General features: G+C 39.4%; 1 protein-coding gene across 1 annotated transcript in view; it reads left to right on the top strand.

The window, feature by feature from the left end:
* Nucleotides 1-16,345, top strand: part of FREM3 (FRAS1 related extracellular matrix 3) — a 93,272-nt gene extending 76,927 nt beyond the window's left edge. Inside the window, 3 exon segments of the mRNA XM_072722488.1 lie at nt 5,665-5,814; nt 16,106-16,307; nt 16,309-16,345. Of these exon segments, the coding sequence (XP_072578589.1) occupies nt 5,665-5,814; nt 16,106-16,307; nt 16,309-16,345 (389 nt within the window).
* Nucleotides 16,346-23,548: the final 7,203 nt, after the last annotated feature.

The following is a 23,548-nucleotide window of genomic DNA, read 5'->3' as shown; positions in this document are numbered from 1 at the left end:
CTCTATATGGGCAGTGACTTTACAAGCAGGAAATTGCTTGATAAGTTTGGGATCCGAGCAACACCATCAAGCCACAAGCCATCTCTACTCCTGGGCAAATACTGCCAGAGGTCCTGGACTGTCAAGATCCGTGGTCAGAATACTCTTCCTTTTAACATGGCTGAAAATGGGCAGCCCATTCTTTCTTATTCTGGATGCTTTCTCTTTTCTAGATTCCACACAGAGTAAACTTCAGCTAAAACTATTTTGCTACAGATGTGACCAAACTAATCTAGTTCCACCCTCCTGAGATTGCATGGTCACATTCCCTATAGTTCTACTAAGTGCCCTAAAACATCCCAATCTCCATGATCAGAATTAATGATATTTCAGAAAAGGTATCCTGTGAAATTCTAATGTGTAACTTCCTCCCCTTTCAGGTAGTGAGCAGGTGCTCATTTAGCAGCTGCTCTTGAATGACTGCTATAGGTACTACTTCCACTTTAGTCACTAGACTTAAGATAGAGATTTTGCCATTCATGCTGCTAATGGTTCCTTTGAATGATATCCTTTTATCTTCTTGAGAAAACATCTACAGTGATTATTAGCATACCTACCACATGATTATAATCTTTTGAAATATTGATGTGAAATGATAATTCCTCTAATTCAGTTTTTAAGCATTAAGCTTTTATTAAACCCTAATGTGTAGTGTATCTCAGGTAATAATATAGTTGTCATTTCGGTCAGGAATAAAAACAAGTGTCATACAAAATTGATGATTTGGGAAAATATTGAGGAAAGTGTACATTCATTTTCCAGGGTTATGGTTTTGTGTGTAATTTGCCACAGTGTAATTTGACACTTGTTAAGTGCCAATAGTGCTTTCTTTGTTCAGACATGTCAAGTCCATCATCTCATAGCAAAAGCATGTTTTTATTTAGGCCAACTAATGACACAGTATCCAGCAATCTAAAGATTTACCCAAGTAAGTTGAAGGAAAACTTTTTTTTTTCTAGTTAGAATTGGGATGAAATGGGGTTTTATGTTTAGTTGGTTTTGGGTTTTTTAGATAATTTTTTTAATTGAAGTATAATTTGCACACAATGTTACATTAGTTTCAGGTGTACAACATAGTGATTTGACCGTCTATGTGTTATTATTTCATCGCAAGCGTAGCTACCATCTGTCACCATACAATGCTATTATAATACCAATAACTATATTCCCTGTGCTGTACCTTTAAAAGGATGAAATTTTTTTCATTCTACTTAGCTAGATTCTGAGAAATGTTTTGCCTCTTTAAACAGGGATCAAATATCCCCTTGTCAAATGGGTCACCCACAGAATATCTTTGTAAAGGCAACTTCCATGGAGTAATATTAGAAAAGAAATTGTACAGAAGCAGAGACAACCTAACCATCCAAGATCCCAGCCCTACACTACCACAAGAACCCTTCTACCAAACATCAGCTATATGGGGGCAGATAACACAGAATATGGCCAATAAGTGTTAGCTGAATGAATGCAGGCTTCACTGGGCTTCAGACCCTAGATTCCATTTGCTCTATACCAAGGGCAAGAAGAAGCTGAAGACACTTCTTAATTAGCAAATTGTGTCTGTTTTATATATAAACACTTAAGACAGGTTTCTGCTTTTCTAGTGAGAATGTTTCTTTCCATTGTTAGTATGTGCTTTGAAAACTTATAATCTGCTACAAAACAAGAATTGATGCCCAATTTCATAGAGGGCTGTTAATTTTGCCCTGAGGCAATAAGATTTGTATAACATGCATAAAATTTGCCTATAAAGATTGCCAGCTAGATTAGTATCTTGATCATTAAATGAGTATCTAACAGAATGATGACAGATTGAAGAAAACATTGTAAAGAAAAACTGCACTTAACGTGTCATTGTGGTGAGATCAGCACATCCAGTTTTTTTTTTTTTAATGTGGTTAATAATGTTGCATGGGCCAAGATAAACTTCAACACATAAATGTTTTTAAAACTTGAAAGACATTGCTGTGCTGTAAAACCAGGAAACCATTCAGAAGAGCATCACTATGCTGTATAGGGCTATTCATATTATAATACAATTGCCGTAGGCTTTACAAGTAGAAAAAGTTTATTTCAGCCCTTACTCTTAACTTGGGTGCCAAGGATAACTGGAGATACTGCTGGGCAATGCATAGTTTTCTCTAGAAGCCCCCAGTATCCAGCCACTGGGTGCTGCTCAGGGCACTTAACACATTCATCTCCGACTTCAACCCTAATACTAGTGCATAGTTCAAACCATGGCCATGTCTCACCTGGATAGTTGCAATAGTTTCCTAATTGGTAGCCTTAACTCTTCCTTAAATCTGTGGCTCACACTGGAGTTGACAGATGTACAGAAACAACAACAACAACATTCCTCCCACCATTTCCATTGGCCCATTTTCATTCATCCCTTGAGATCTAGCACAGCTTTATTTCCTCCCAGTCCTCCTCCTCTGAGCCTTTAGGTTGCTTCCTTCTTTTGTCAAAGCACTCAGAGGTTAGTTGACTGAAATTGGTGTGGCTGCCCTCTTATACCAAAAACACCTCAAAGACAGAATGAGTATTCCTCTACATCCCCAGTAGCTACCACAGTACTTAGAGCACAGAAAGGATGCTCAGTAGATGTTTAGCTGAACAACAACAAAAAACTGAATTTGACGACATGAAGTCTTATATTAAAGAACTAATGCTGACTCATAGGCATCACCTCTTTCTTTCTGAAAAATTCAGAAATCATTTTAAATAAGCTATTCTAGAATCTTTCTAGAGATTAAGCTTACCAGTTTGCTTCTAGATTTTATTTTCTCTGCTGAGGCGACAGAAAAAAACATTTTCCTATCTTCCAACTTTTGACACCTATCCTGTTCTGAGTGGTTTCTCAAAGTTGACCAATACTGTTTCTGTCACTTCATCCGCAAGTCCTTTTTGGATCTTGTCATGACATTTCTCTGAATCTGGACATTGAATTAATTTTAAATAGTGGTCAGATCTCTTTTGAGAGCTTCACTTTCCAACTTTTCATATTCCTTTTTCCTATTTCCATTTAAAGAACATTCTCTGTGAAAGATAAAAACCATCTATAGCTATGGAATCAATTTAATATAGGAATGATGTGGTCAAAATATCATACTCTCATAATGGCCCCCCCCTTAAGGATTACTGCCACTGTCTCAGTTCTTCAGACAGAGCAAGACCAAAGATAATAGGAGATGCTGCTGGGCAACACATAGTTGTCTCCATTTCAGCAAATCTCCTGATGCTCAATACACAGAGCATCTCGGAAGAGGTTCATGATTTTTCTTCTAAGTGATGTTATCCTCCTCTTGCATCTTGTATCTATCTTCATAGATATTTGATACATTTTTTTTTCTCTGCACAGCAGCATAAGTGACCCAAATATGTTTTCTCTTTGTTACCTCTTGCCCTTCCCTAATACTTTACAGAATAAGTTCTGTGCTAAAATATATACATATCACTTTGTCCCAACTTTTTTTAAAAAGCTTTGTAATAAGTTCAAAATATTTCAGAAGTGAATTAAAATTATCCATTAGACAAATTCTTGCATTCTTATTATAAACCAGCCTCTGTATCACTAAGGGGACAAAGACATTTGGACTATGGTCACTGACCTTGAGACGTTTGTATGGTTCAATAAAAATACAGAATAATGTGTTAGTTTGTTGGCTTTAACATTTTAACTTCTCACATAATTCATAAATCAGGAGATGGAGTTCTAAGGAGACCATTTGGGAAGTCATATGTGTCATGTGCAATATGGAAGATGCAGTGAATTGAAGTCTAGCGTTACCTGGAAAATCACAATGTAGAGGACAAGCTGGTTGGCCGCTCTGATGGATGAGCAAAAAATAAGGGCTGCATCAGGATTAGGCAGTATTCTTAGAGTTTATCAAGGAAACGGTTGCAGGAGGTTTGCAATGGACCTAACATGAGCCTTGCATGCAAGAGAACAAAAATGAATTTGTCGTAGGTCTTGTCTAAAAGCGCCATCTAGAGGGGTGAACAATCCTCAGCAGAAGTGTTCCCAACATTAATGGGTTGAAGAAGGATTGAGTGAGAATAGAATAGAGTAAGTATAGAGAGTAAGAATAGAGAGGCATCATCCCCTTCAAGGGAGCAGAGAAATATCCAGCTATGGGAGTGAGGGGTCTCCACAGAACACACAAAAGTGCCCACGAGAAACAGAATCAGTTTTCTTCCATCATCTAAGACCAGAGAGTGTGATCACCATGATAATACCAAGAAAAAGCTTCCCTGCTCCTCTTGCCTCTCCTCCCTCTTTCCTGCCCCAAGTTTGGAACTATCAGAAACATTCAGCAATAGGGAGATGGCATGAAAGGTCTAGGCAAGAATAAAAAAGAGGATGCCCTTCCTCTTCTCTGAGTGCAAGCCTCCCATCTGTGGTACAACTGAGGTGAGCCAATAGCAAGTGTGGCCCATCATCGCAGGCATAGAGCTATTCAAAATCTTAGGAACCATGGGTAAAGAATACTTAATTTCTTAAGGGAGTTATTATACAGCTTCCCAAAGCAGGTAACTCTTAACAACAGTCTTAAAGAATGAGCAGAAATGTGTGAAACTGGCACTTTGGGATGAGAGTTCCAACTCAGAGAACATCACCAGCAACAAGAGAGGCCTGTAAACACATGGTGTGTTGGGTACATGGTGAGCTGTTTTGTGCAGGTCCTGGGAGCATAACTTGAGCAAAAGGCAGATGCTTAACAGACTGAGCTACCCAGGTGCCCCTCTGGCTCACTTTGTATCTTTCTCCAAAATAAATAAATAAAATATTTTTTAAAAAATAAACATTTGTTTCAAATCCTTTTCATAGCAACGTATCTGGTATAGCAGCTAGACCTTGTGTAAGCTTTAAATAGCTGAATTCATAGACTACTTTCTGAAACACAGAGAACTAGATACAAACAGGTATACCCATAAAAATGCCAGCTTTCTCATTGTCAAACTTCTCCTCCCTTCAGGAAATGCACACTACTCTGCCACCTGCCCCCCAAAGTCTGATGCCCACTCTGGCTTCCTTCGATCTTGTCTTTGTAGGGAACCCCTTCTCTGCCTCCAGGAGAGCATTTCTGGTATCCCAGCTGATGCAACTCTGCCTTCCTCTAGGATTTCTGTCTATCCCTGCAATCAACAAATAGCATGAGAAAAGGATCAGTAGCAGTCCCCGAATTCAGAACCCTGGCTGGACTATCCCTCAACATAAAGAGCAATTTCTCCCGAGAAGAAAGCCTTCTAAATTCCCCCACCATCTTTTCCCAAATAATAGCAGACTTGCCTGAGTCACAGCTAGTTGGCCAATTTTCCCCAATTGGGAAATTTCTGTATATGACAGAAATCTTTTGAAACAGAAAAATGAATAGAATTCTAACAGATCTTATTTCACTGTACCACCTCAGATTTGTGGCATGTGACTCTGACATGGTTTTGTGTGTGTGTGTGTGTGTGTGTGTGTGTGTGTGTGGCAGGGGTGTGGGGTGTCTGTTCTTCCTTGAGCCTGTGGGATCTGTCAAGTCTGATGATTGTGACAAATACCCAGGGTCACAGAAGCCAACGAAATATTGGCCTGGAGGGCTGAAGTATTCTTAGTCTGTCTCTAGGCCTCCCTAGAGCCTATCCTGTACTTTGGGGATGCTGAGTATCATGTCGAGGAAAGTGCTGGCTCTGTGGAGATCTCTGTCTGGAGGACCAGCACTGGCCTTTCACAAGCATCCTCTGTCATTGTGCGCTCCAGGAAGAGCGAGCCAGCCGCAGCAGAAGGTGAAAGGGCCATTTAAAAAATATATCATTATCAACATATATGTATAAGGACCTCTGAAACTAATAATACACTATATGTTAATTAATAGAATTTAAATTTTTAAAAAAGATATACATATTGGGTGGGATCTGGTCTGTCATGTGTAGTATGCCTGGTCTTTATTGACGGAGTCTGATCGTAAGTCTTTCCCACCTGAGCACATAAATTGTCTGTATATGTAATGATTTCGGCTGTTTATAAAGTAAACAGACTATTTCAACACCAACCTTTATGATTCATTCATTACCCACTGGCTTGTCATGGACCCAAATTAATTTCCAAAGCTCAGAATATTTGTAGATACTGTAGGCTATTCATAAACAGTTTTTCAGACCAAGGTATACCTTTAATGGTTGAGCAAGGCCTCCCAGGAAAATCCAGGCCCCTCATAGACCCTAGCAGGATAGGAGATTTGCACTAGGACTCAGGCACTTTCCTTGGCTTCAAGCAGCATGTCTTCATGTCCCACTCACCTTTGCCTCTCTTGATATGGACAATCAAGACCTGGCCAGCAGAGGAGCTAGACAGTTCTGATAACACTTCCTCTGGGTAGCCTGTCAGCTGCTTTACCAAAAAATAAACAAAAAAAAAAAAACAAAAGAAGAATTCAGCAGGATATGAAGGGGAAATTTCCATTTGCATTGATACCCACATTTTCTTGTTTGCCACCTGCACCTTTTAGTCTTCTACCCAGAAGGGTTATGGATGATCGGTTATAACATTCAGGACTAGCATCATCTATATCCAAGACAATGACAATATTTTAAGATAAAAGCACAAATCCTGCAGATAAAACCCAGTGATATAAAAGCCTATGCTACCTGGTGAGATATAAAGAGATTAAATATGCATTTATATCTGAGAATGTAAACCCAGATTCAATATGCATCCAGAAACACTTAAGGAAAATAAAGACATCCAGTTGAGTTTAGAGCACAGAGCTTACTCTTGGAAGAGTTCTTGGAAGAATTCACAGGTTATAACTCTCCAATGAATGTATCATAGCATATGGCACATGAAACTAGTAATGATGCTTACGAGTTGTTGGGGCAGTGCTTTTTTTCCTTTTCTTTCTTTCTTTTTCTTAATTGTCAGATAAGCCACTTTTCAGTCTGTTTTTGTGGAAATGAAAATAAATAGACTAATTGGCTCATTGGGCCATTTTGCTTGGGGTTGGGAAAATTAATTCTAATTCATTTAGATAAATCCCCTTGCATGTGAGATCACCCTTCTGCTAGTTCTCAGGTAGGGATGGACTAATAGAAGCAATACATCTGCTCATCTTGGTTAATAAACAACAATAATTATGCATATGTAGTTAACTATATCATTACAACTTGTTGCATAAATAATAATTATAATTTCTTTGATGCCTATTATTTGCTAGACTCTGTGCTAGAATCCATGTTGTACTATCTCTAATCTTCTCGACAACCTTGTAAAATAGCAATAATTATCCCCATTTCCCAGTAAAAGAAACTGAGACTCAAGGAGGTTAAATAGTTTATACAAATAAGCAGTGGTTTCAAGATCCAAACCACAGAGTGCAAATCCCATGGTCTCCTTACTCTCCTGCCTTGGCACTCTTCAGCATAATCTTGTTTTGCTTTTCTTAACATAATTACTTAATGGCTTTTTTAAAAAATATAATTGAAAGCACCTGTGTGGCTCAGTTGGTTAAGGTCTGACTTCAGCTCAGGTCATGATCTCAAGGATTGAGCCCCATGTCAGGCGCTGTGCTGTCCCTCTGCCCCTCCTCCTGCTTGTCTCTCTTTCTCTCTCTCTCTCTCTCAAAGGAAGAAATAAAATCTTTAAAAAAAAAAAAAAAGAAAGAAAAAGAAAAAATATCTTTGCAGCAATCTCAAACTTACCAGAAAAGTGACAAGAACAATGAAAAAGCACTTTTTCCCCTGAACCATTGAAAGAAAGTTGCCAACAAATTTGGAATCATCTTTCTGAAAACTTAGAATGCCATTTCTACAAAGACATTCTCCTCTATGACCACAATGCAAGCATGAAATCAGGAAATTAACTTAATACATTACTACAATCTAATCCTTAGACCTAGGGCAGGGCAAGACGGTGGAGGAGTAGGGTCCTCAACCCACCTGGCCCCACCAACCTACCTAGAACTTTCAAACCATCCTGAGCACCTACTAATTCGACCTGAGATTTAAAGAGAGAACAGTTAGAATGCTACAGAGACAAGAGTTTTCACTTCTAACAAGGTGGGAAGGCAGGAAAAAAATAAAATATAAAAGAATTAAGTGGGGAGGGGCCCCGCGAGGAGCGAGGCTAAAGCCGGGCAGCAAGAGCCTCCCCTACGGGAAAGCCCAGCCCCAAAAGCGGGAACTTTAAAAAATCCGCACCGGATTCTTCCCGGAGGGAAAGGCGCTGAGCAGGGAAACCGAGCAGAATCGAGGGGCAGTGGAGCCTCCAGGCTCCCGGAGTCACTATTAGGGGAAGTGCGGCCGAGGGAGAGCGCAGCGCAAACCACAGGCCAATCTCGGTAAAGAGCTGGAGCTCCACCCGGCCGGGCCTCGGGAGAAGCCGGTCGGTCAGGCGGGGGCTCCGGATGGGGGAGGCTGCAGCCTGCTGCCCTCGGGAGCCACGGCCCGGGAGCGCGACTCCAGCAGCACAAGCCCCAGATCCCAGGGCACTGGGAGACACAGCCCAGGATCCTGCATTCCCCGGGATGGGCAGAGGCAGGGAGGGCATAGGACAGTGAGGACTCTCCTGCCTCGGGCACCCCCAAGCTGTGCAGGTCAGCGCCCCTGCTCCCTGGGAGCACCTAGGCCGGTGCGGACTGGGAGCTGCGGTGGTTACTGCAGCAGCTGACTCCAGAGCTGGAGAGCTGGCTGTCCCTACTAGTGTTGTTTCTCCTTGTGTTACCTTGTGCCTGGGAGGGGCGGGGCCACCAGGGGACAGAGGTCTCACAGGGTAAACAGGTCCCACTGAGCCCGGCACCGGCAGGAAGCAGGGCATCCCCACCAGGTGCACACACCTGAGAATCAGCACGGCAAGCCCCTCCCCCAGAAGACCAGCTGGAAGGATGGGGGAAGAGCAAGTTCTTGACGAAGCAGCGTTGGAAAGCTCCAGGGGAAGTCGAGGGCATTACAGGATATAAAACCAGAGGGTACACCTCTGTTTTTTTTTCTTCCTTTTTCCAGTACAACTCGTTTTTGTATAAAACTGTAAATTTCCTTTTTTTTTTCTCTTTTCCCAACTTAACTACAATATTTTACCACCTCTTCATTTTTAAGTTTCTTCCTTTTTGACTTTCATATTTCTACAACTACATGTCCTAGATACATTTTCCACTTCCCTTCAACATACTCAACTTAATTTTGGGAGAAATACAAGAAAAGTTTTTTTGTTTTGTGTTTTTTGTTTTCTCTTCCTCATGTTGTTCTACAATGGCAGAAGTTAATACCTTCTGAAACATGACCAGCAGGCACCCAGAACCAAGTGGTATACCGTGCTGGTTCATTCTGTGAGATTCCTCATTCCCATTCTGCCCCCCTCTTTTATCTCATTTATGTTTTGGTAGTCAATGGTTGGGTCCTCTACAAGTATTTCTGGTTTATGTAAATTTGGGACTGAGCATGTTCTAGCATACAGAACTTAATATACTCTGAACCAAGATGATCACCCTCTAGGACCCCACAGGTAGACTACATTCTCCATCAACTACAACTTCGTCACCACCACCATCTCCCAGTCCTCCCTTCTTTCTTCTCCTTTTTTGTCTTTTTTCTTTTTTTTTTGTCTTCTTTCTTTTTTTTTTCTTTTTTCTTTTTGTCTTTTTTCTTTTTTTTCCTCTTTACTTTTGCTTTTTTCTTTCTTTTTTCCTTTTTTTCTTTCTTCTTCTTTGGGATTCTTGGTCTTTTATTCTTTACTACTTTCTTTTAAAATTTGTTTTTCACTTTAGTGCCCCTTTTGTTTTATTTTATTCTGATCTTTAATTTCAATTTCTGGCCTCTGACCTTGGCAGAATAATCTAGGGTGATATTTACTTAGGTTGTGGTTGATATTTTTGATTCAGCCCGTTCATACAACCACTCTGCACTGAGCAAAATGACTAGAAGGAAGAACTCACCACAAAAGGAAGAATCAGAAACAGTACTCTCTCACACAGAGTTATAGAATTTGGTTTACAATTTGATGTCAGAAAGCCAATTCAAAAGCACAAATATAAAGCTACTGGTGGCTCTGGAAAAAGCATGAAGGAATCAAGAGACTTCGTGACTGCAAAATTTAGATCTAATCAGGCCAAAATTAAAAATTAATCAAATGAGATGCAATCCAAACTGGAGGTCCTAACAACAAGGGTTAATGAGGTGGATGAAAGAAGGAGCACATAGAAGACAAGTTGATGGCAAGGAAGGAAGCTGAGGAAAAAAGTGAAAAAACAATTAAAAGACCATGAGGAAAGGTTAGGGGAAATAAATGATAGCCATAGAAGGAAAAATCTATATATAATTCCGCTTACAGAGAGCGCCAAAAGTGACAGAGGGCCAGAAAGCATATTTGAACAAATCATAGGTGAGAATTTCCCTAGTTTGCAGGAGTGGGGGGAGGAAACAGGCATCCAGATCCAGGGGATAGAGAGGTTCCCCCTCCAAATCAATAAAAACCATTCAACACCTTGACATTTAATAGTGAAAATCGCAAATTCCAAAAATAAAGAGAAAATCCTTAAGGCAGCAAGAGACAAGAGATCCCTAACTTATATGGGGAGAAGTATTAGATTAACAGCAGACCTCTCCACAGAGACCTGGCAGGCCAGAAAGGGCTGGAAGGATATATTCAGGGCACTAAATGAGAATAACGTGCAGTCAAGAACTCTTTATCCAGCACGGCTCTCATTCAGAATAGAAGGAGAGATAAAGAGCTTCCAGGATAGGCAGAAACTGAAAGAGTTTGTGACCACCAAACCAGCTCTGCAAGAAATATTGAGGGGGACTGTGTAAATGAAAGAGGAAGACCAAAGAAATAACCCACAGAAACAGGCACTGAACAGGTATTACGATGACACTATGTCTTTCAATAGTTATTCTGAACATGAATGGGCTAAATGATCCAATAAAAAGACACAGGGTTACTGACTGGATAAAAAAGCAAGACACATCTATTTGCTGTCTACAAGAGACTCATTTTAGACCTAAGAACACCTCCAACCTGAAAATGAAAGTTTGGAGAACCATTTACCATTCAACTGGTCCTTAAAAGAAAGCTGAGGTAGTAATCCTTATATCAGCCAAATTAAAGTTTATCCCAAAGACTGTACTAAGAAATGAAGAGGGACACTATATCATACTTAAAGAGTGTATCCAACAAGAGGACCTAACAATCATGAATATTTATGCCCCTACTTTGGGAGCTGCCAAGTATATCTATCAATTAATAACCAAAGTAAAGACATACTGAGATAATAATACACTAATAGTAGGAGACTTCAACATGGCACTTTCTGCAAATGACAGATTTTCTAAGCACAACATCACCAAAGAAACAAGAGCTTTAAATAATACACTGGACCAGATAGGTTTCACAGATATATACAGAACTTTGCATCCAAATGGAACTGAATACACATTCTTCTCAAGTGCACATGGAACTTTCTCCAGAAGACTACGTACTGGGTCACAAATCAGGTCTCAACTGATACCAAAAGACTGGGATTGTCCCTGCATATTTTCTGACCACAATGCTTTGTAACTAGAACTCAATCACAAGAAGAAATTTGGAAGAAATTCAAATATGTGGAGGTTAAAGAGCATCTGCTAAAAGATAAATGGGTCAACCAGGAAATTAGAGGAGAATTAATAAGATTCATGGAAACTAATGAAAATGAAGATACAACCATTCAAAATCTTTAGGATACAGCAAAAGCAATCCTACGAGGGAAATACATCACAATACAAACCTCCCTTAAAAATTGGAAAAAGTCTCAAATACACAACCTAACCTCGCACCTACAGGAACTGGAGAAAGAACAGCAAATAAAACCTACACCAAGCAGAAGAGGAGAGTTAATAAAAATTCGAGAGAGCTCAATGAAATAGAGACCAGAAGAACTGTAGAACAGATCAACAAAACCAGGAGTTGGTTCTTTGAAAGAATGAATAAGGTAGATAAACCATTAGCCAGTCTTGTTAAAAAGAAAAAAGACTTAAGTAATAAAATCATGAATGAAAGAGGAGAGATCACAACCAATGCCAAGGAAATACAAATGATTTTCAAATGAGAAGCTATATGCCAATAAATTAGGCAATCTAGAAGAAATGGATGCATTTCTGGAAAACCACAAATTACCAAAACTGGAACAGGAGGAATTGAAAACTGAACATGCCAATAACCAGGGAGGAAATTGAAGTAGTCATCAAAAAACTCCCAAGACACAAAAGTCCAGGGCCAGATGGCTTCCCAGGGGGAATTCTATCAAACTTTTAAAAGAGAAACAACACCTATTCTACTAAGGCTGTTCCGAAAGATAGAAAGGGACACAGAATACCACCAATCTCGTTTTATGAGGCCAACATAACCTTAATTCCAAAACCAGACAAAGACGCCACCAAAAAAGAGAATTATAGACCAATACCCCTGATGAACACAGATGCAAAAATTCTCAACAAGATACTAGCCAATAGGATCCAATGGTATATTAAGAAGATTATTCACCATAACCAGGTGGGATTTATTCCTGGGATGCAAGATTGCTTCAACACTTGTAAAACAATCGCCTTGATAGATCACATCAATGAGAGAAAAAACGAGAACCATATGATCCTCTCAATAAATGTGGAGAAAGCATTTTACCAAATACAGAATCCATTCCTGATCAAAACTCTTCAGAGTGTAGGAATAGAGGGAACATTCCTCAGCATCTTAAAAGCCATCTACAAATGCCCACAGCAAATATCATTCTCAGTGGGGAAACACTGAGAGCCTTTCCCCTAAGATCAGGAACAGGACAGGGATGTCCACTCTCACCACTGCTATTCAACATAGTACTAGAAGTCCTGGCCTCAGCAAACAGACAACAAAAAGAAATAAAAAGCATTCAAATTGGCAAAGAAGTCAAACTCTCCCTCTTCACAGATGACATGATACTGTACATAGAAAACCCAAAAGACTCCACCCCAAGATTGCTAGAACTCATACAGCAATTTGGCAGTGTGGCAAGATACAAAATCAATGCCCAGAAATCAGTGGCATTTCTATACACTAACAATGAGACTGAAGAAAGAGGAGTCAATCCCATTTACAATTGCACCCAAAAGCATAAGATACCTAGGGATAAACCTCACCTCTTGGTAAAGGATCTATACCCTAAAAACTACAGGACACTACTGAAAGAAATTGAGGAAGACACAAAGAGTTGGAAAAATAATCCATGCTCATAGATTGGAAGAATTAATATTGTGAAAATGTCTATGCTACCCAGGGCAATGTACACGTTCAGTGCAATCCCTATCAAAATACCATGGACTTTCTTCAGAGAGTTGGAACAAATCATCCTAAGATTTGTGTGGAATCAGAAAAGACCCTGAATAGCCCGGGGAATATTGAAAAAGAAAACCAGAGCCAGGGGCATCACAATGCCGGATTTCAAGTTGTACTACAAAGCTGTGGTCTTCAAGACAGCGTGGTACTGGCACAAAAACAGACACATAGATCAATGGAACAGAATAGAGAACCCAGTAATGGGCCCTCAACTCTATGGTCAACTCATCTTCGACAAAGCAGGAAACACTATCTCCTGGAAAAAGGACAGTCTCTTCAATAAATGGTGTTGAGGAAATTGGACAGTCATGTGCAGAAGAGTGAAAGTAGACCTTTCTCTTACATCAGACACAAAGATAAACTCAAAATGGATGAAAGATCTAAATGTGAAACAAGAATCCATCAAAATCCTGGAGGAGAACATGGGCAACACCCTTTTGAACCTGGCCACAACAGCTTCTTGCAAGATACATCTATAGAGGCAAGAGAAACAAAAGCAAAAATGAACTATTGGGACTTCATCAAGATTAAAAACTTCTGTACAGCAAAAGAAACAGTCAACAAAACTAAAAGAAAACCTACAGAATGGGAGAAGATATTTGCAAATGACCTATCAGATAAAGGGCTAGTATCCAAGACCTATAAAGAACTTATCAAACTCAACAGCAAAGAAACAAACAATCCAATCATGAAATAGGCAAAAGACATGAACAGAAGTTTCACCAAAGAAGACATAGACATGGCCAACAAGCACATGAGAAAATACTCCGCATCACTGGCCATCAGGGAAATACAAATCAAAACCACAATGAGATACCACCTCACACCAGTAAGAATGATGAAAATTACCAAGACAGGAAATAACAAATGTTGGAGAGGATGTGGAGAAAGGGGAACCCTCTTGCACTGTTGGTGGGTATGTGCACTGGTACAGCCACTCTGGAAAACTGTGTGGAGATTCCTCAAAGAGTTAAAAATAGAGCTACCCTATGACCCAGCAATTGCACTGCTTGGGATTTGCCCCAAAGATACAGATGCAGTGAAAGACCAAGACACCTACACCCGGATGTTTATAGCAGCAATCTCCACAATAGCCAGACTGTGGAAGGAGCCTCAGTGTCCATTGAAAGATTAATAGATAAAGAAGATGCAGTCTATATATATAATGGAATTTTACTCAGCCATTAGAAATGATGAATACCCACCATTTGCTTCAACATGGATGGAACTGGAGGGTATTATGATGAGTAAGTCAATCAGAAGTAATCAATCAGAGAAGGACAAACATTATATGGTTTCATTCATATAGGGAATATAAAAAATAGTGAAAGAGATTATAGGGGAAAGGAGAGAAAATGAGTAGGAAATATCAGAGATGTGAAAGAACATGAGAGACTCCTAACTCTGGGAAACGAACAAGGGGTAGTGGAAGGGGTGTTGGGCAGGGGGAAAGGGTGACTGGGTGACAGGCATATAAGGGGGCACTTGACAGGATGAGTACTGGGTGTTCTACTGTATGTTGGCAAATTGAACTCCAATTTAAAAAAAAATCAAAAAAAAAAAATCCTTAGACCTTATTCAAGATGCACCAGGTGTTGTCCAGTCATTGTTTACAGCAAGAATCCAGTTGAGATTTTCATTCTGTTTAGTTGTCATGTCTGTTTAGTTTCCTTCAATCTGAAATAGTTCCTTGTATTTCCTTGACTTTCGTGACCTTGATATTTTTCATGATTATCAGATTTGGTGACATATAAAATGTCCCTCAGTTTGGGCTTGTCTTATGTTTCCTTATAATTAGACTCAGGCTATGCATCTTTGGCAGTAATGCTTGCAGATATAACACTGTGTTCTTGCTGGATTCTATCAAATGGCACACAGTTCCCATTTTCTCATCAATGGTGCTGTTAACTTTGATCACTTGGTTAAGTGGTATCTGCCAGGTTTCCCCACTCTGAAGTTATTTTTTTTCCTTTGCAATGAATATGTATTTTATGACTTGACAGGATGAGCACTGGGTGATATGCAATATGTTGGCAAATTGAACTCCAATATTAAAATATTTTATACAAAAAATATGTATTTTATGGAGAGATACCTTGAGATAATATAAATATTCTGTTCCTCAATTTACTAACATATTTATTTATATCACTTAAGGTTTTCTATTTTATTCCATTGGTTATAATTGCTATCATTACATTTGATGACTTTTTAAATGAGTAGCAAAGAAACTACATGACTGGGTGATCCAATTTACAAAGTAACTAATAATCCAGGAAGTGGCAGAAACTCCATGCCTTAGTAAAATCGAGTGGAATGTGGTAATATTAACCAAATATCCAGCAAAGGTGGATTAATGAGTGAAACCTAATGAAAACAAAATTCATGATAGTGTCCCTAATAATTAGAAAAGTGAATTTCTTCCCTACAAATTCAAGTTGCCTTCCGAGAGCCTTCAGTCTATTGGTGGGATTTTTGTGGAAGTACTTAGAAAATTCTGTGCCTGGTCTCAACATAGAGAACACTGATGAGGATGGCTTATGATCCTGGATGAGCAAGACTATCATTGCGTTTAGTAGAATATGAAAACCTCCTTTCTGGGGTTGAGCCCACAAACTAGGATTCTGAGAGTGCTGTGTATGTAGGAGAATGCTGTTTTTCTTTGAAGGAAATTTTTCTCCGAGGGAAAATTTATGACAATGAATCCTACAATCTCACTCTTGAGTTTTCCTTTCCCATTAGCTGGAATAGACCACGTTGGCATCAGCCAAAATCTGGACTTTGCTCCGGGAGTGCATATGCAGATATTCCAAGTGATGATCCTTGGTGACCTGAAACAGCGCACCTTGGAGGGTCCTGAGAAGTTTGAATTAGTTCTCCTGATGCCAGTGGGTGCAGTGCTTGGAGAACCAGATAAAACCACCGTTTTCATCAATGACACCATCTGACTATAAGCAGAGTGCTTGTAGCTCATTTGACTGAAAGACTTTAAGGATTTTAATACTCAAAATACATCTCCTAACAACAGAATGAGACTATATGTCTTTAGAGCTTAGCAGCTCTGAGTTATCAATGATATTGTACTGTCATTGGTGATATATCTATTCTGGTGATATGTGCAAATATAGATATGTGACTGTATAGATACATAGAGAGAAAGATACACATATGCAGAGAAAAGACTGAGCCCACAAGGGATTAAGGGATTAGACTGTGCTCTTCTTTTCCTTTTCCTATTTTCTTTTTTTTTTTTTTTCGGGGTTTTCCTATTTTCTTTTACTTTGTTTCTAAAACTAGTGAAAGCCACTGTCACCAATTAAATCAAAAGTCAAGAACACAAGGGTTGGCTTCTCTTTGCCCATTGACGCTGGACATGAAGTAGCTTTCAACTCTATACATACTGTCCACCTTCTTCCCGTGTACCAAGTTATTGTGATGAGCATGCCCTAACAAATTTGCAGAGAAGCCTAAAGCTCCTTTTTGCCAATTGCTCACTTTTCCTCCACAAGTCTTTATCAGAGCTACTTATGTAGGGAAATCCTTTCATCAGCTGTCCCTTCTTTTGTAAATTCCCTTATAAAAGAGGATCAAAAAACAATAACATGATTTTTTTCAACATGCAAGTATAAAGAAGATTAAAAAAAAGTTGAAGAGTTGCATAATCCCTTAACTGCCCAATTCCTTCTTAACTAAGTTTCAGTTGGCAATATACATTACCATCAGCATGCCTCAGCTAATGTCACATAAATCAGAGTTCCCAAATTATTTTGAAAACCACGTCTTTATTCCCGTCATCATCTTTTAGGTATTTCTTAGGCAAATCCTTTTTAAATTTGTGTTTCAGACATAACCTATTCATAAGTCAACATGGCACATGATAAAAACTATTTCAAAAAAAAAAATTCAAGTAGCCTTCCTCCTCCTTCCCCCCATACTAAAGAGCAGACAAGAAGGCCCTTCGCTGCCACGTGATCTGCATATATATGTAGAGAAGTCCCTACATATTGTCAGCCTGGCTTTGCTTCCATGCTGGACAGCATCAGCTTCCCCAGCCAGAGAGAGACTTTTCCAAGCAACTTTGTTAACTCTTGATCTCACTTCCCCTTCTGTCAGATGAGAAATTTGCACTCAATTTCCAGTTCTAATTCCTGTCTGGGTACTTATCTACCAACAGAAAATCTCTCTCCCTCATCTTATAATTTGCTCAGCTACCAGGATCAACATTCTTTTAAACTTGGGGTGCCTGGCTGGCATGACTCTTGATCATGGGATTGTGAGTTTGATCTCCATTGTTGAGTATAGAGATTACTTAAAAATAAAATCCTAAAAAAAAATATTTTTTTAAAGATTTTATTTATTTATTCATAGAAACACAGAGAGAGCATGAGAGGCAGAGACACAGGCAGAGGGAGAAGCAGGCTCCAAGCAGGGAGCCCGACGTGGGACTCAATCCAGGGTCTCCAGGATCACGCCCTGGGCTGCAGGCGGCACTAAACCGCTGCGCCACCCGTGCTGCTCCTAAAAAAAAATATTTTAAACTCAGTTCAATTCAACAGATATTCATTGGGCTTCCAATAGGTCAGAAAGATATGAACCCTTCACAAATGTAAAAAATAATAATAATAATAATAATAATAATAATAATAATAATAATGAAAAAACTACATACTGGCCAGGATAATTCAGATACACCCAACAGTCCCCAAATGAAACAACCATCCTGAACTTCTAGCTGAGTAACTATGCCCAAGAAAAATCCACATTGTCAGGTTTGTAGAGAAAGCCACAGAGGATTCAGTTTTGAACCTGAAATTAATCCCTGGCTTGCAGTGTCTTTCAGACAATTCCTTTCTCTCTTTCCTGTTCTGTCTTTTGTTAAGGAGCTCCATTCAGAAGAATGCAGTGTTCTTGCATGCATCTTTTTTCCTGGGTGACTTTACAAACACTGCTTTCTGTGAAGTGTACCTGTTCAATTCCTAGTTTCCTCACAGGAAGATATGCCAGGGAAGCAAAACTACTGTTTTTAGGCGTCTAGGATAAAACCCAGTGTATTCAAGATATGACTAAAATTGTACTACAGGAATGTACATACTGAATGAAAGTGATCTAGTGTCTAAAAGAGTGAAAAATATCCAATTTCCTATGGAGAATGGACTTACACAATCTCAAAAATCGGGCTCATTTTCATTCCTCACATATTCTTCCAACGTGTTGACATTTTTATGGAATAAAAAGTTTGTACACTTTTTTCTCATTAGTACTTCAGTTTTCAGGGTGCCTGGGTGGTGCAATCAGTTGAGCGATCAACTGGGTTACTGCTCCCGTTGTGATCTCAGGATTGTGGGATTGAGTCTCACACTGGGCTCTGTGATCAGCTCAGAGTTTGTTTAAGACACCCCCTTCCCCTCCCCCATTCTCTCTCTCTCTTTCTCTGTGTATGTGCGTGTGTGTGTGTGTGTGTGTGTGTGTGTGTGTGTCTCAGGAATAAATAAACTCTTAAAAAAGAGAATATGTTACTCTTAAAAAAAGAATATTTTATTGTAATTCTCTTAAAAATTTGTGATTCGTGTGGCTACTCTCTACTAATCAAAAAGTTTAATCAGAACTACTCAACCCATTTTTCTAGAAATTCAGCAGTGTACTTATTCTTTTTAATATAATCTATTTGTGTGGTAAATGTTAGGAAGCATAAAAAAACAGTTTACTTCTCTAAAAGATGAACACTGCAGATGTGATGATGTTCTGTAAGGAAACAAGATTGGGATGTTCTACATGCCTCATTTCCTTACTGTAAGTAACACTAAGCACCTGCATAAGTGACTGAATACAGATTATGAATTTGAAATTCCTAAAACATCTACAGTAAAAGAAAGTTCAAGTGTATGTCATGTTTACTCCTCTTACATCCAGTACCTGACACCACACCTGGCACATAGGATTATGTTTCAAGATTAAAAACATATGAGCAAATAAACTGATGACCCCAAGTATATGATTAAAGTACTATTCTTCCTAAAGGAATTTTTATCAGTCAAGGTCCCAGCAGGAAAGTCATGAAACATTCAAAAGTATTTAACTGGAGAGTATTCAATGAAAGGAATATTACAGAGGTGTGGGCAGGATTGAAGGAACCAAAGGGGGTGCAGAAACATGAGGGGCTAGCAACAGTGAGGCATCCTCACCACGATGAGGCTTCAAGAGGCAAGGACAGAGCAGCATACCAGAGCCTAGAAAGAATGGCTGGAACCCTATGGAGAGAAGAACCAACCAGAGAAGCCATATGTACAGGGTGAGCCAGGGAATCAGTATCCTAAACTCTGTGCTCCTACACTCTGCTGTCCTGCGGGCACATACCACTGGGCAGAATCAATGGGAAGCCAGAGGGAAAGGGAGCCCAGTTGTCGTGGTCCACTAGACTCATCTCCCGGGGGGCACAGAGAAGCAGGGACAGCAGGTCTGGAGGAGGCAGACCGAAACTATAACTGGCTCAAAAATGAACTGTATGAACAACCTCTGTGGGCCTCATGGGCCTCTGACTCTGAAAAAGCTCAGCTCATCAGTACCGGGTGGGTATCTACATCCAAACCTGAAGGACAAAGGGACAAATTAATGCAATAAAATAAGAACTGCAGTTTCCTTAGTACAGTCACTTCAGGATTGTCAGTAGGCATCCCAGAGCTGAACACTGAGATAATCTAATGAAAAATATGGCAAATACACTGGGATCACATATTGCCCACTTTGCTTTTTTTGAAGTGACATATTCATATCTCTATTTCAGATAGCCAAAGCTATTTTGTACACTGAAAGACACAAATAGTGTCTCACATGTCATCTTTCCAGCTGTGGCCCAAGTGATGTCTCTTCTCATTGACAATGACACATCTGCCACCAAAAACAAAGGCAGACCTCTGCTGGCTTCCCACTTGTGTGTGTAACCATAGGACACATTTGTAAGTGCTCTGCTCAATCCAGCACACATCAGCCCTCAAAACAGTCCCTTGCCCTCTTAGCTAATAAATGCCATGGCTGTGACGTAGACAAAAATCTGTGAGCCTCCTATTTTAGCTTATTCTTATTTCTCTATAATCCAAAATCCTTTAATGCTTGAATTACTTTATAAAACCTTGATGCTGGTGTTCCTTGGTGTTGCAATCTGTAAATAGGCATGGATTCTTCTCCAATTGGAGTGTGGATACTTCGCTGTGGTACAATACCTGCCTGGGTGTCAGGATGTGCCAAAGCAGATCGTAATGTGAAATTTGATGCATCTCCCTCGAGCATTAGTGATATGTATTTGAAATATTTTAATGAAAACAAATATAGTATGGACCAAAATAGAATATTTTCCTTACTGAGACAAGCCACAAATTTTAAACATGTTTTGTCATTTCTGCTTCTTGCTCAGATCCCCAGGGTGACATGTATTTGGCCTGTTTGCCCTCAGAGCTACTGTCAGTAGAAACGTTTGATCCACACAGACGTAGCCTAAAAGAATGCATCTTTTTCTGCCATTTTTTAGTCCTATTTTGGGCCTGTACTCCCAAATCTTCCAATTACAAGAAGACAAGAGCCATCTGCTTGACTGAGAGCATTAATGACACCCTGACCTTGTGTGGCTGGCTGGCCAGAGCTCCCAGCACCAGTGACAGCCACTGCAGGAATCAGATTGCAACACTTTCTTCACTGACACAAAGTCAATCACACTTGACCCCATCTGTGTCCAAGCCTGCTCAGGGGTACAATGTGCAGGTCGAGCTGTCAGCACTGGTGGTGATATGGGGCTTGCATTTCTGAGTCCAGCTGTCATTGTAAACAAAGAGGATGGGGAGTGGTAGTATCCCAAAAGGAAATTCTTTGGCACAAGGGCTGCATAATGAAAAGAGGAAATCATAACTGCTTGAAACCTGTTGAAGTTCATTTATGTGACGTTCATTCTTTACCACTGAAATTACATGACTTCCAATATATATAAAATATCTAAGAGCACAATAAGCCAGGTTTGGGGGTAAGGATTTTTCTTTATGACCATTTTGAATTTTTTCTGTACAGTAATGAGACAAATGGAAGATAAATGGACTTCTTAAAACTTTCCAAAAAAGAAACCCTCATGCACTGTTAGTTTGAATATAAGTTGGTGCAGCTGCTGTGGAAAATAGTACAGAGTTTCCTCAAAAAATTAAAAATAGAAATACCATACAATCCAATGCCATTTCAATTCCCAAAGGAAATGAAAACACTGATTCAAAGATATATGTATCCCTATATTCATTGCAGCACTACTTACAATAGCCAAGAAATGGAAGCGGCCTAAGTGTCCATCCATGGACAAATGGATAAAGAAGATTCCATGGGTGCCTGGGTGGTTCAGTTGGTTAAGTATCTGCCTTTGGTTCAGGTCATGATCTCGGGGTCCTGGGTTGAGCCCCGCATCAGGCTCCCTGCTCAGTGGGGAATTTCTTCTCCCTCTGTTCCTTCCCCCTCCCCAGCTCATGCTCACTCTCTAGCTCGCTCTCTCTCTCTCTCAAATAAATAAATTAAATATTTAAAAATAAATAAATTCTTAAAAAAAAAAGATTCCACATAGAGTGGAATATTACTCAGCCACAAAAAAAAGAATGACATCATGCCATTTGCAACAATATGGATGGATCTACAGGGCATTATGCTAAGTGAAGTAATTCAGACAGAGAAAAACAAATATCATATGTTTTTACTTATATGGATAATCTAAAAAACAGGACAAATAAAAAACAGAAATAGTCTCATAAATACAGAGAACAAATGTGGTTGCCGGGGGGGGGGGGGGGAGTGGGTGAAATAGGTGAAGAGGATTAAGAGATACAAACTTTCTCAGTTATAAAATAATTCACAGAGATGAAAAGTACAGCATAGGGAATATAGTCAATAATATTATAATAATGGTTTATGGTGATGGATGCTACTTACATGGTGAGCAATGAAAATGTATAGAAGTATTGAATCACTATGTTGTGTACCTGAAACCAATATAACATTACATGTCAGCTATAATTTAACAATAAAAGATTTTTTAAATTTTAATTTAATTTTTAATTTTAATTAAGACAATAAAAGTTGTAGGTTTTGTAAGTTTGAGTCCAATGCATACAGCATTGGCAGGACTGTATGGTAGGCTCTCTCATTTATTTTGACTTGACCACTGACCAGACACTGTATGAAGTGCATTACAAACATTTTTTTTTTCATTTAATCTTACAGCATTCCTATCAGGGATGTATTATTATCTTCAGGTGAAAGAACCATTTTACAGACAATGAAACTTCTCCAAAATCATTTGGAGAATCAAGATTGCAACTGAGTCTGATTCTAAAGTTAGAGTTCTTCCTAGCTCACCCTGCACCTCCTCGATACTATACTGCTCAAAACCAAAAACCAAAAACCAAATGTAATGACATCCTCTAAGTATTTTAAGATCTCTATCTCCTGGACAGTAAGTTTTAAAGATTATAGGTATTGCCCTTACAATATCATAAACAACCCATTTCTGAGGTCTACTTAAAAAAATACATCATGTTATACATAATATGTACATACAAAGGTATTGATTTCAATTGTAGAGGTTCTACAATTGAGTTGCTTAACTCAAATTGATACAGTGCTACTAGAAATATATTAACTGAGGAGAATCTTGAAATTTGCAACTTTTATACTCATAAAAGGAATGTTAAATCAAAGGCATAGCCATCTCCAGCCCACAGAATACATGCCAGTCTCAGTGTGTGAGGTGGACGGCAAGTTTCTCTAAGAGAGAATGCTCCACTTACATGATAGTGTGTGGGAAGGGTCCAGGTCAGGGCCAGATGGGTGGGACCCCGCCTGAGGAGGAAGCCTCTACAAACTACCCAGACCTTATATCAGTGCAAACCCCATGTAACTATTCTTAGCCCTAATAAATGTATTTCCACCCCCTCAGCAGTCCCCAGATGGCTAGCCATTGTAGGCAAGAAGTATATTTTCGTTTCTTCCTCCTTTCCTTTCTCAAGTCATTCTGAATCTGATCTGTTGTGTGTTTTACATAAAATTCAACAAATAGGAAATAATCTCACTAGGCATGTATTTGTATGCATGGTATTTGTGATTTTTTATGTCCTCAATCCTATCCTTTGTGGGCTAGAAGAAACCTGTCAGAGGGCCAGCTGAGTC

Source organism: Vulpes vulpes, chromosome 10 (assembly GCF_048418805.1).
Source record: "Vulpes vulpes isolate BD-2025 chromosome 10, VulVul3, whole genome shotgun sequence".
Lineage (NCBI taxonomy): Eukaryota > Metazoa > Chordata > Mammalia > Carnivora > Canidae > Vulpes > Vulpes vulpes.
Note: the sequence above shows the minus strand (reverse complement) of the source record. Positions and strands in the feature narration are given on the sequence as shown.